The sequence below is a fragment of the Somniosus microcephalus genome, chromosome 12, assembly GCF_052327205.1.
Source record: "Somniosus microcephalus isolate GS21.2 chromosome 12, FLI_Smic_1.0, whole genome shotgun sequence".
Taxonomy (NCBI): domain Eukaryota; kingdom Metazoa; phylum Chordata; class Chondrichthyes; order Squaliformes; family Somniosidae; genus Somniosus; species Somniosus microcephalus.
Genome location: NC_140998.1, coordinates 158363899 through 158377168, shown reverse-complemented (window position 1 = coordinate 158377168; position 13270 = coordinate 158363899). Strand labels below are relative to the sequence as shown.

Genomic DNA, 13270 nt, shown 5'->3' with positions numbered 1-13270 from the left:
CACAAATTCAATGAAGCCTGGGACACAGTGCTGCTCTGATCTACTCACTCAATCTGGATTTCTGCACATCTTTCATGCCTCATCAATTTAGGTGTGCGCACAGGTCTATAGAAAGTAAGATTTTCTGAATGGGTTGTCTGAATACTAGAAAGAATACAACTCCAGATCTATTCCTAAAGAAGCAGAAGTTTCTAATCCAGTGCACTCCCTGCACACCCACGAATCATCACAACAGGATTGCCCAACCCAGCTTCCTGCCTGGTTCCCAACTTTAACCGGGCCACAAAGCGCCATTTTACTATTTTCTGCACCACAGAGAATCACAATGAGGTAACTAACAAAAATATAAAGCAATCACTTTTGATAAATCTACCAGCAAAAACAGCTGATCTGCTATTGTATTTTTGTTTTAGTTTCACAAACCTCCAAAACACATAAATCACTTCCACAGGAGCACAGGTGACTGATACGCACCTCTCGCTTTAAGCAGTACTACGGGCCCCATTCTTACCCCAAGAGTCCACAATACTACAAGCTCCCACTGGAGGACTGTAGTGCTGCTCATCAGCCTTCTACATTCCTGCTCTAAAAGCAGACAACACAGATTCCCCCTTCCCTTTTTCTTAAAGATTCTCATCACCTCACTCAAAGATACGCTCGCGTCCATGTTCCAGCTCACCCCAGGCAAATTAGTTGCGTTATTAATGTAAAGCACTCACCTTTGAAACAATTAATAACTCATACCTAATTTACCTGGGGTGAGCTGGGAACATGGACACAAGAGTGGAATTCCAGAGTCGAGGTGAGTGACTGCCCTAGACATGAAGGCAGTATTCGACTGAGTGTGGCACCAAGGAGCCCTAGTAAAATTGAAGTCAACCAGAATCAGGGGGAAAACTCTTCACTGGCTCGAGTCATACCAGGCATAAAGGAAGATGGTTTTGATTGTTGGAGGCCAAACATCTCAGCCCCAGGATATCGTTGTACGAGTTACTCAGGGCAGCGTCCCAGGCCCAACCATCTCCAGCTGCTTTATCAAGGTCAGAAGTAGGGCCGATTGCAGTGCTCAGCTCCATCCGCAATCCCTCATATAATGAAGCAGTCTGTGCCTGTCTGCAGCAAGACCTGGACAACATCCAGGCTAAGGCCAATAAGTGGCAAGTAACATTTATGGCACACAAGTGCCAGGGACTGACCATCTCCAACAAGAGAGAGCGTAACCAGGGGGCATAGGTTTAAAGTAATTGGTCGGAAGTTTAGAGGAGATATGAGGAGAAATGTTTTCACCCAGAGGGTGGTGGGGGTCTGGAATTTACTGCGTGAAAGGGTGGTAGAGGCAGAAACCCTCATCACATTTAAAAAGTACTTGGATATGCACTTATAGTGCCGTAACCTACAAGGCTACGGACCAAGTGCTGGAAAGTGGGATTAGCCTGGATAGCTCTTTGTTGGCCGGCACGGACAAGATGGTCCGAATGGCCTCCTTCTGTGCTGTAAATCTCTATGATTCTATGAAGCACCTCGTCTTGACATTCATTGCCAAGTACTCCACCATCAACATTCTGGGGGGGGGGGGGTCCCCAATGACCAGAAACTCAACTGGACCAGCCTCAAACGTAGTAGCTACTAGGGAAGGTCAGAGGCTGGGTATTCTGCAGCGAGTGTCTCACCTACTAACTCCCCAAAGCTCCTACATCACCTACAAGGCACAAGTCAGAAGCATGATGGAATAGTCGCCACTTGCAGCTGCAACAGCAGACGAAGCTTGATACCATTCAGGACAAAGTAGCCCACTTGGTTGGCACCTCATCTGTTGGCCTAAACAGCCACTCCCTCCTTGCCCACCACAGCTGCAGTGTATCCACTCCTTCAAGTACCGGTGTACTGTAGCTGCAGTGTGTACTATCTACAGAATACACTGCAGCAACTCGCCAAGGCTTCTTTGGCAACACCGTCCAAGCCTACAAACTCCACCATCTAGGACAGGAGCATCAGGTGCTTAGGGACACCATCCCTGCCAAGTCACACACCATTCCGACTTGGAAATATATTCGCCATTCCCTCATCGTTGCTCGGTCAAAATCCAGGAACTCCCTACCTAACAACACTCTGGGAGCACCTTCAGCACACAGACTGCAGCGGTTCAAGGCAGCTGCTCACCACCAAAACAACTAGGGATGGGCAATAAATGCCAGCCTTGCTAGTGACGCCAATGCCACGATAATAAATAAATATTATCCTATTGTCACATTTCAAAAGCAGACAGACCATCTATGTATTAACAGTTTTTTGTTTTCATCACGATTTCACCCAGTCAAAATCCTTTACCTGCATCTCTAATACCAATACCCCTCACGGGGTATAAACCACTATTACCCACAGTCTCTAATGCTCCTCACGGGGTATAAACCACTATTACCCACAGTCTCTAATGCTCCTCACGGGGTATAAACGAATATTACCCGCTGTCTCTAATGCCCCTCACGGGGTATAAACCACTATTACCCAGTCTCTAATGCTCCTCACGGGGTATAAACTAATATTACCCGCTGTCTCTAATGCCCCTTACGGGGTATAAACGAATATTACCCGGTGTCTCTAATGCCCCTAACGGGGTATAAAGGAATATTACCCGCTGTCTCTAATGCCCCTCACGCGGTATAAACTAATTTTACTCGGTGTGTCTCCAACCTTCAATATTTTCGCCGCCTCTCGATTCAAACGCCGACCCGCGCCTGACGTCACTACCGGCTTATAATCGGCCGTCACATTTTTAAAAATTCTTATTCGGTGTTCGAGCTGTGCCCCACGGAATTATTATTTTGTTTTTGAACATTATCGATTTTAAACAGTAAAAGGGGAGAAAAAACTTTGAGCAGCGGTGAGGGCCGGGCTCGGTTAAGGGTTGAGGCGCATGCGCGGTGAGTTGCTCAGGGGCCGGGCGGTTGAATTGAAATTGTTGAATCAACGGTCCCGCCAAGTTGGCTGGTGGGCTGCGGCCTTCGGGCTTCACACCCGGCAGCGCCCAGGTAAGAAGCGCTGCAGGGTTTGCGGGGCCACTACTGGGCGGGATAAGGAGCAGGGGGTCGGTGATTGGTGCAGTGATTGTGGGGCCAGTACCCGGGCGGGTCGACGCTGCTATTGAACATTGTGGCTGGGCGGGCAGACGCTGCTGTTGAACATTGTGGCTGAGCGGGCGGGCAGACGCTGCTATTGAACATTGTGTTATAGTCCAACAGCTTTATTTGAAATCACAAGCTTTCGGAGCGCTGCTCCTTCTTCAGGTGAAGTGGAGAAATGCATAAAGACACAGCTTATATAGTCAGAGAATCATGTCAGATGTTTACAGGTAACCTTTCCAACTGCCATTTATCGCACCTCGGCAGAGAGATAATCACAGCAGTCAAAGGTGTGAATGGTGTCCAAACAGGTCAGTCAGGGAAACATTACATCAAAGAACAATGAGGTGGGGTCACAAGGGGTCAAATATTGCAGATGCTGGGGTCTGTATGAAAAACAAAAAAACAGACAAAAAACATTTTTTTTGGCTGGAAATCACAGCAGGTCCAGCCGCATCTGTGTAGAGAGAACAAGCCATTGTCGACTCGAGTCTGGATGACCCTGCATCAGGTGGGGTTACATGTAGCGTGACATGAACCCAAGATCTCGGTTAAGGCCGTCCTCATGGGTGCGGAACTTGGCTATCAGTTTCTGCTCGACAATTTTGTGTTGTCGTGTGTCTCGAAGGCCACCTTGGAGAATGCTTACCCGAAGATCGGAGGCTGAATGTCCTTGACTGCTGAAGTGTTCCCCGACTGGGAGGGAACACTCCTGCCTGGTGATTGTTGCGCGGTGTCCGTTCATCCGTTGTCGCAGTGTCTGCATGGTCTCGCCGATGTACCATGCTCCGGGGCATCCTTTCCTGCAACATATGAGGTAGACAACGTTGGCCGAGTCACATGAGTATGTACCATGTACCTGGTGGGTGGTGTCCTCACGTGTGATGATGGTATCTGTGTTGATGATCTGGCATGTCTTGCAGAGGTTGCTGCGGCAGGGTTGTGTGGTGTCGTGGTCGCTGTTCTCCTGGAAGCTGGGTAATTTGCTGCGAACGATGGTCTGTTTGAGGTTAGGCGGCTGTTTGAAAGCGAGTAGTGGAGGCGTGGGGATGGCCTTAGCGAGGTGTTCGTCGTCATCGATGACATGTTGAAGGCTGCGAAGAACATGGCATAGTTTCTCCGCTCCGGGGAAGTACTGGACGACGAAGGGTACTCTGTTGGTTGTGTCCCGTGTTTGTCTTCTGAGGAGGTCTATGCGATTTTTCGCTGTGGCCCGTCGGAACTGTCGATCGACGAGTCGAGCATCATATCCCGTTCTTACAAGGGCGTCTTTCAGTGTCTGTAGGTGTCCATCGCGTTCCTCCTCGTCTGAGCAGATCCTGTGTATTCGCAGGGCTTGTCCATAGGGGATGGCTTCTTTAACGTGGTTAGGGTGGAAGCTGGAGAAGTGAAGCATCGTGAGGTTGTCCGTGGGCTTGCGGTAGAGTGAAGTGCACACAACCCTGCCGCAGCAACCTCTGCAAGACATGCCAGATCATCAACACAGATACCATCATCACACGTGAGGACACCACCCACCAGGTACATGGTACATACTCATGTGACTCGGCCAACGTTGTCTACCTCATACGTTGCAGGAAAGGGTGCCCCGGAGCATGGTACATCGGCGAGACCATGCAGACACTGCGACAACGGATGAACGGACACCGCGCAACAATCACCAGGCAGGAGTGTTCCCTCCCAGTCGGGGAACACTTCAGCAGTCAAGGACATTCAGCCTCCGATCTTCGGGTAAGCATTCTCCAAGGTGGCCTTCGAGACACACGACAACGCAAAATCGTCGAGCAGAAACTGATAGCCAAGTTCCGCACCCATGAGGACGGCCTTAACCGAGATCTTGGGTTCATGTCACGCTACATGTAACCCCACCTGATGCAGGGTCATCCAGACTCGAGTCGACATTGGCTTGTTCTCTCTACACAGATGCGGCTGGACCTGCTGTGATTTCCAGCCAAAAAAAATGTTTTTTGTCTTTTTTTGTTTTTCATACAGACCCCAGCATCTGCAATATTTGACCCCTTGTGACCCCACCTCATTGTTCTTTGATGTAATGTTTCCCTGACTGACCTGTTTGGACACCATTCACACCTTTGACTGCTGTGATTATCTCTCTGCCGAGGTGCGATAAATGGCAGTTGGAAAGGTTACCTGTAAACATCTGACATGATTCTCTGACTATATAAGCTGTGTCTTTATGCATTTCTCCACTTCACCTGAAGAAGGAGCAGCGCTCCGAAAGCTTGTGATTTCAAATAAAGCTGTTGGACTATAACCTGGTGTTGTGTGATTTCTTACATTTGTCCACCCCAGTCCAACTCCGGCATCTCCACACCATTGAACATTGTGGCTGGGCTGGCGGGCGGACAGACGCTGCTATTGAACATTGTGGTTGGGCTGGCGGGTGGGCAGACGCTGCTATTGAACATTGTGGCTGGGCTGGCGGGCGGACAGACGCTGCTATTGAACATTGGCTGGGCTGGGCTGGGCTGGCGGGCAGACGTTGCTATTGAACATTGTGGCTCGGCTGGGCTGGGCTGGCGGGCGGGCGGGCAGACGCTGCTATTGAACATTGTGGCTGGGCGGGCGGGCAGATGTTGCTATTGATCATTGTGGCTGGGCTCGGCTGGGCTGGCAGACGCTGCTATTGAACATTGTGGCTCGGCTGGGCTGGGCTGGCGGGCGGGCAGACGCTGCTATTGAACATTGTGGCTGGGCTGGGCGAGCAGATGTTGCTATTGAACATTGTGGCTGGGCTGGCGGGCGGGCAGACGTTGCTATTGAACATTGTGGCTCGGCTGGGCTGGCGGGCGGGCAGACGCTGCTATTGAACATTGTGGCTGGGCTGGTCTGGGGGCAGACGCTGCTATTGAACATTGTGGCTCGGCTGGGCTGGCGGGCGGGCAGACGCTGCTATTGAACATTGTGGCTGGGCTGGGCGAGCAGATGTTGCTATTGAACATTGTGGCTGGGCTGGGCGAGCAGATGTTGCTATTGAACATTGTGGCTGGGCTGGCGGGCGGGCAGACGTTGCTATTGAACATTGTGGCTCGGCTGGGCTGGCGGGCGGGCAGACGCTGCTATTGAACATTGTGGCTGGGCTGGTCTGGGGGGCAGACGCTGCTATTGAATACTGGCTGGGCTGGAGGGCGGGCAGACGCTGATATTGAACATTGTGGCTGGGCTGGCAGACGCTGATATTGAACATTGTGGCTGGGCGGGCAGACGCTGCTATTGAACATTGGCTGGGCTGGCGGGCAGATGCTGCTATTGAACATTGTGGCTGGGCTGGCGGGTGGGCAGACGCTGCTATTGAACATTTGTGGCCGGGCTGGGTGGGCAGGCGCTGCTATTGAACATTGTGGCTGGGCTGGGCGGGCAGACACTGCTATTGAACATTGTGGCTGGGCTGGTCTGGGGGGCAGACGCTGCTATTGAACACTGGCTGGGCTGGCGGGCGGGCAGACGCTGCTATTGAACATTGTGGCTGGGCTGGCGGGCGGGCGGGCAGACGCTGCTATTGAACATTGTGGCTGGGCTGGGCGGGCAGGCGCTGCTATTGAACATTGTGGCCGGGCTGGGTGGGCAGGCGCTGCTATTGAACATTGTGGCTGGGCTGGGCGGGCAGGCGCTGCTATTGAACATTGTGGCTGGGCTGGGCGGGCAGACGCTGCTATTGAACATTGTGGCTGGGCTGGGCGGGCAGACACTGCTATTGAACATTGTGGCTGGGCTGGGCTGGCGGGCAGAAGCTGCTATTGAACATTGTGGCTGGGCTGTGCTGGGCAGGCAGGCGCTGCTATTGAACATTGTGGCTGGGCTGGGCGGGCAGACGCTGCTATTGAACGTTGTGGCTGGGCGGGCAGACGCCCCTTTGGGAGCAGGGCTGCTGCTGTCAATCAGCCTCTGCCCTCGCTCTCCTGTACAAGCCAGCTATAAAAGCCTTGGGGTTTTTTTGGAGTCAATTCCAGGATTCCAAACTGGAAGATGAGGGGACCGTAACCCCCGCCCATACAACACCTGAAAGAGTGCTAGGATTTTGACCCAGCGACTATGAAGGAACGGCGATATATTTCCAAGTCAGGATGGTGTGTAACTTTGAGGGGAACTTGCAGGTGATGGTGTTCCCATGCACCTGCTGTCCTTGTCCTAGGTGGTGGAGGTCACGGGTTTGGGAGGTGCTGTCGAAGAAGCCTTAGTGAGTTGCTGCAGTGCATCTTGTAGGTGTTACACACTGCAGCGACGGTGTGCTGGTGGTGGAGTGAGTGAATGTTTAAGATGATGGCTGGGGGTGCCAGTTTGTCCTGGATGGTGTTGAACTTCTTCAGTGTTGTTGGAGCGGCACTTATCCAAGCAAGTGCAGAGTATTCCATCACACTCCTGACTTGTGCCTTGTAGATGGTGGAAAGGCTTTGGGGGTCAGGAGGTGCGACACTCGCTGCAGAATACCCAGCCTCTGACCTGCTCTTGTAGCCACAGTATTTGTGTGGCTGGTCCATTTTAAGTTTCTGGTCAATGGTGACCCCCTCCAGGATGTTGATGGTGGGGGATTCGGTGCTGGTAATGCCGTTGAATGTCAAGGTGGTCAGACTCTCTCTTGTTGGAGATAGACATTGCCTGGTACTTGTGTGGCGTGAATGTTATTTGCCACTTAACAACCCAAACCTGAATGTTGTCCAGGTCTTGCTGCATGTGGGCATGGACTGTTTCATTATCTGGGGAGTTGCGAATGCAACTGAACACTGTGCAAACATCCCCACTTCTGACCTTATGATGGAGGGAAGGTCATTGATGAAGCAGCTGAAGATGGTTGGTACTAGGACACTGCTCTGAGGAACTCCTGCAGCGATGTCCTGGGGCTGAGATGATTGATCTCCAACAGCCACAACCATCTTCCTTTGTGCTAGGTATGACTCCAGCCAGGGGAGAGTTTCTCCCCTGATTCCCAATTTTACTGGGGCCCCTTGATGTCACACTCGGTCAAATGGTGCCTTGATGTCAAGGGCAGTTACTCTCGCCTCACCTCTGGAATTTAGCTCTTTTGTCCATGTTTGGACCAAAGCTGTAATGAGGTCAGGAGCCGAGTATTCCTGGGGGAACCCGAACTGAGCATCGGTTATTGGTGAGTATGTGCCGCTTGAAAGCACTGTCGATGACACCTTCCATCACTTTGCTGATGATTGAGATTAGACTGATGGGGCGGTAATTGGCCAGATTGGTTTTGTCCTGCTTTTTGTGGACAGGACATACTGGGCCGTTTTCCACGTTGTTGGGTAGATGCCAGTGTTGTAGCTGTACTAGAACAGCTTGGCTAGAGGCGTGGCTAATGTAGGAGCGCAAGACTTCAGCACGACAGCCGGGATGTTGTCAGGACCCATAGCCTTTGCTGTATCCAGTGCGCTCAGCCGTTTCTTGATATCATGTGGAGTGAATCAAATTGGCTGAAGATTGGCTTCTGCGATGGTGAGGATGTCAGGAGGCTGATGTGGATCATCTACTTGGCACTTCTGGCTGAAGATGGTTGCAAACGCTGGGCTCCACCATCATTGAGGATGGGGATATTCATGGAACCTCTTCCTCAGGTTAGTTGTTTAATTGTCCCCCACCATTCACGACTGGATGTGGCACGACTGGATGTGGCAGGACTGCAGAGCTTTGATCTGATCCGATGATTGTGGGATCGCTTAGCTCTGTCTATAGCATGCTGCTTTCACTGTTTAGTATGCATGTAGTCCTGTGTTGCAGCTTCTCCAGGTTGGCACCTCTTTTAGGTACACCTGGTGCTGCGCCTGGCATGTTCTTCTGCACTTCTCATTGATCCAGGGTTGATCCCCTGGCTTGATGGTAATGGTAGAGTGAGGGATATGCCGGGCCATGAGTTTACAGATTGTGGTGGAATACAATTCTGCTGCTGTTGATTGTCTGCAGCGTCTCATGCATGCTCAGTTTTGAGCTGCTAGATCTGTTCTGAATCTATCCCATTTAGCACAGTGGTAGTGCCACAGAACACGATGGAGGGGGTCTTCATCTCCACAAGGACTTTGTGGTGGTCACTGCTACCGATGCTGTAATGGACAGGTGCATCCACGACAGGTAGATTGGTGAGGACGAGGTCAAGTAGGTTTTTCCCCTCGTGTTGATTCTCTCACCACCTGCCGCAGGCCCAGTCTTGGTAGCTATGTCCTTCAGGTCTTGGCCAGTTTGGTTAGTAGTGTTGCTACAGAGCCGCTCTTGATGATGGACATTGAAGTCCCCCACCCAGAGTACATTCTGTGCTCTTGCTACCCTCCGTGCTTCTTCCAAGTGGTGGTCAACATGGAGCAGTACTGATTCATCAGCTGAGGGAGGGTGGTCGGTGATGATCAGCATGTTTCCTTCCCCATGCTTGACCTGAAACCATGAGACTTCATGGGGTCCAGAGTTAATGTTGAGGACTCCCAGAGCCACTCCCTCCTGACTGAATCCCACTGTGCCACCACCTCTGGTCGGTCTGTGCTGCTGGTGGAAATGGTGATGGAGGAGTCTGAGACTTTGGCTGAAAGGTATGATTCTGTGAGTATGACTGTGTCAGGCTGTTGCTTGACTGGTCTGTGTGACAGCTCTCCCAATTTTGACAAGTTCACAGATGTTTGTGAGGTGAACTTTGCAGGGTTGACTGGACTGGGTGTGCTGTTGTCGTGTCTGAAGTCGGTACCGAGGTCGATGCCGGGTTGTCCGTCCGGTTTAATTCTTCTTATTGTTTTGTGTCGCGGTTTGTTACAACTGAGTGGCTTGCTAGGCCATTTCAGAAGGCAGTTAAAAGTCAACCACATTTCCGTGGTTCTGGAGTCACATGTAGACCAGACCAGGTAAAGACGGCAGATTTCCTTCCCTAAAGGACTTGATTACAAAAATCTAGACTGATACTCCAGTGCAGTACTGAGGGAGTGCTGCACTATCTGATGGGATGTTAAACTGAGGCCCCGCCTGCGCTCTCGGGTGGATGTAAAAGATGCTGTGGCACTATTTCGAAGAAGAGCAGGGGAGTTATCCCCGGTGTACTGGCCAATATTTATCCCTCAATCAACATAACAAAAGCAGATATGATGGGACACCTGACACAGAAGCAAGTTCTAACAGGAAGCTAGTGAAGGTCAGAGGTGACTGGTGTGATGGGACCAATCAGATTTAATGTGGGGCAGGAAATTACTAGCAGAGTTTTGAACCTCGCCTAGATCATTAGTATATATTGTGAATAATTGGGGTCCTAGCACCGATCCCTGCAGGACCCTACTAGTCACTGCCTACCACTCGGAAAAAGACCTGTTTATTCCAACTCTGGCCTCCTTTGTGAAGACAGAACCAAAGTATGTATTTAATTGGTCAGCCATGTCTTTGTTCCCCATTATAAATTCCCCTGATTCTGACTGCAAGGGACCTACGCTTGACTTTACCAATCTTTTTCTCATCACATATCCATAGAAGCTTTTACAGTCAGTTTTTATGTTCCCTGCAAGCTTACTCTCATACTCTATTTCCCCCTTCTTAATTAATCCCTTTGTCCTCCTTTGCTGAATCCTAAACTGCTCCCAATCCTCAGGTTTGCTGCTTTTTCTGGCCAATTTATATGTCCTCTCCTTGGATCTTAAGCTATCCTAATTTCCCTTGTTAGCCAATGTTGAGTCACCTTTTTTGTTTTATTTTTATGCCAAACAGGGATGAACAAATTCTGTCGTTCATCCATATGATCTTTAAATGTTTATTATTGCCTATTCACCGTCAACCCTTTAAGTAACATTCCCTAATCCATCCTAGCCAACTCGCGCCTCATACCATCGTAGTTTCCTTCATTTAAATTCAGGACCCAAGTCTCTGAATCAGCTACTTCACTCTCCATCTTAATGAAGCTGGCCTCCACAGACTTGTCGCAGCACAGACCTGTCCATGGGTCTGGTGTTCTGCTCTCTAGCCAATTGCTTCTTTGTGTGGCATGCCAAGTCAGTGCATCGAGATGCAAAAGAGCAGGATGATGCAAGCCCACTGCTGTACCATCAGCTCCGTGTCAAAATCTGCAAATATCTCTGCTGAACTTGTCTGTTGGGGGTTTGAGAGATGGTCACACCGCAAGCGATGCACATCGCTGGAACTTTAAGATCTTCTAAAAGAACACAAAAAGACTTGTATTTACTAGCACCTTTCATGACCTCGATGTCCTGAAGCGCTTTACAGCCAATGAAATACTTTTGAAGTGTAGTCACTGTTGTAATACAGGGAACGCACAGCAAGGTCCCACAAACAGCAATTATATAAATGACCAGATCATGGCCTAGAAATTGAGTTTGCGCTGCGCCAGGGCTTTAGCGGCAGAAGTTAGCGCCGGCGCTAAGTCCCTTTGCGCGCGCCAAAAATTCAGTAGTGCCGCGCCCAAACGGCTGCCGGCGCTACTGAAGGGTTTTAGCGCCTGAAAACTGGCGCAACGCGCCGCATTGCGGCGCTATTCCGGCGCTGCAGCGCCCGCTGCGGTGCGGCAGGCTCGGAAAGTGCAGGCCTCCTCCTTCCGTTAAGGAGGAGCTGCCTGCACCAGGCCGCGGCCCGCGCAAATCTCTTCAAAAATGAGCCCGGCACCTCGGACAAGTGCCGGGCTTGCATCTGTTCCGGGGAGGGGGGGGGGGGGGGGGAGAAGTCCGGGGAGGGAGCTGCGGGCAGGCGGCCGGCGGGAAAGCGGCCGGCCGCCGCGCCTCCTTAAAGCGCCGGCGCAGACTCCGGCAACACTCGTTTGCCGGAGTCTTAGTTGCGGCTGCCACTGGCGAGGCGGCCGCAACTGAATTTCGGCTTGGGGCCGGGTTACCACGGCAACCGGGACGCTGCGCACACCGATGACGTCATCGGTGCCGGCGCAGCGCTACCGGTCTAGCGCCGCGGAAGGGCCCCAGGCAATTTAGGAACCGGCGCCAATTGCAGCGCTAGGCCCTCTAGCGCCGCAAAATCGGTGCTAAGGGCACTGAATTTCTAGGCCCATATGTTTTGGCGAGATAAATATTTGCCAGGACATTGGGAGAACCCCCCTGCTCTTCTTCGAATAGTGCCATAGGATTTTTTACCGTCCACCTGAGAGGGCAGATGCGGCCTCGGTTTAACACCTAATCCTAAAGACAGCACATCCGACAGTGAAGCATTTCCTCTGTACTGTACTGAAATGCCAACCTAGTTTATGTACTCCAGTCTCTGAAGTGAGACTTGAACCCATGACCTTCTGACTTGGGGGCAAGAGTTCTACCACTGAGCCAAGACGGACACTTATCAGTTCCAGGGAGACAAATGCACAGAAAAACCAGCTTCTGTGTGCTCAATTGGCCTGCAATAAGGCGACGGGAGACTTCAGTAGGTAAATGGGAGGGCAACGTAAGGAGTTGTTGCGTCATCGCTGTTGCAGGATATCAACTGAACAGATCTGTAATGCATTGTTTTACTATTGAGGCCTCAATTCTGGTACCTTGGCTGCTACTTTTATATGTTGTGCCACACAGTATGCCTTGGTTGAAGTTTGGAGGGCTCTGAGGCAAATGTTTTTGTTGGCTATTGAATTGCAATTTTTTTCTGTCTTCTACAGGTTTTCAGTTTCGGGTTTAAACCATGGATGAAAATAGTTCTGTATTTCCAGAGGCTAAGTATGCACTTCTATGATGAGTAACACCTCACATACTTTTTTTTAGCTTTCCTATTACATAAACGTAGTGTGTATTAGTGAGTTCTTAATCTTAAATAAGAACATGAGAGTTAAGAGCAGGCGTAGGCAATATGGCCCCTCAAACCTACTCCGCCATTCAATAAGATCATGGCTGATCTTCAACTTCAACTCCACTTTTTCCTGCACTATCCCCATATCCCTTGATCCAAAAATCTATCGATCTCGGCCTTGAATATACTCTGACTGAGCATCCACAGCCCTTTGGGGTAGAGAATTCCAAGGAACCCTCTTGAATGAAGAAATTCCTCCTCATCTCAGTCTTAAAAGGCCAACCCCTTATCCTGAGACTTTGCCCCCTAGTTCTAGACTCTCCAGCCAGGAGAAACATCTCTCCGCATCGATCCTGTCAATCCCCTTCCGCATCTATCCTGTCGATCCCCTTCAGAATCTAATGTGTTTCATTGAGATCACCTCTTATTCTTCGAAA

General features: G+C 50.7%; 2 protein-coding genes across 5 annotated transcripts in view; one reads left to right on the top strand and one right to left on the bottom strand.

The window, feature by feature from the left end:
* Positions 1-2790, bottom strand: part of LOC147109622 (small kinetochore-associated protein-like) — a 29337-nt gene extending 26547 nt beyond the window's left edge. The window contains exon 1 of one of the 2 annotated variants that reach the window (XM_086003704.1): positions 2692-2790. The gene's annotated coding sequence lies outside the window, so the exon portion shown is untranslated. Of the gene's footprint in view, positions 1-2632 lie in introns of both variants that reach the window. The other variant, XM_086003705.1, reaches the window with a different exon arrangement.
* A 72-nt stretch (positions 2791-2862) lies between these two features.
* LOC147109621 (uncharacterized) overlaps positions 2863-13270 on the top strand; it is a 52334-nt gene continuing 41926 nt past the window's right edge. Inside the window, exons 1-2 of one of the 3 annotated variants that reach the window (XM_086003701.1) lie at positions 2863-2921; positions 12706-12763. In XM_086003701.1, coding sequence (XP_085859827.1) covers positions 12729-12763 — 35 coding nt within the window. In that variant the 5' untranslated portion in view covers positions 2863-2921; positions 12706-12728. The other 2 variants (XM_086003699.1, XM_086003700.1) reach the window with 2 other exon arrangements.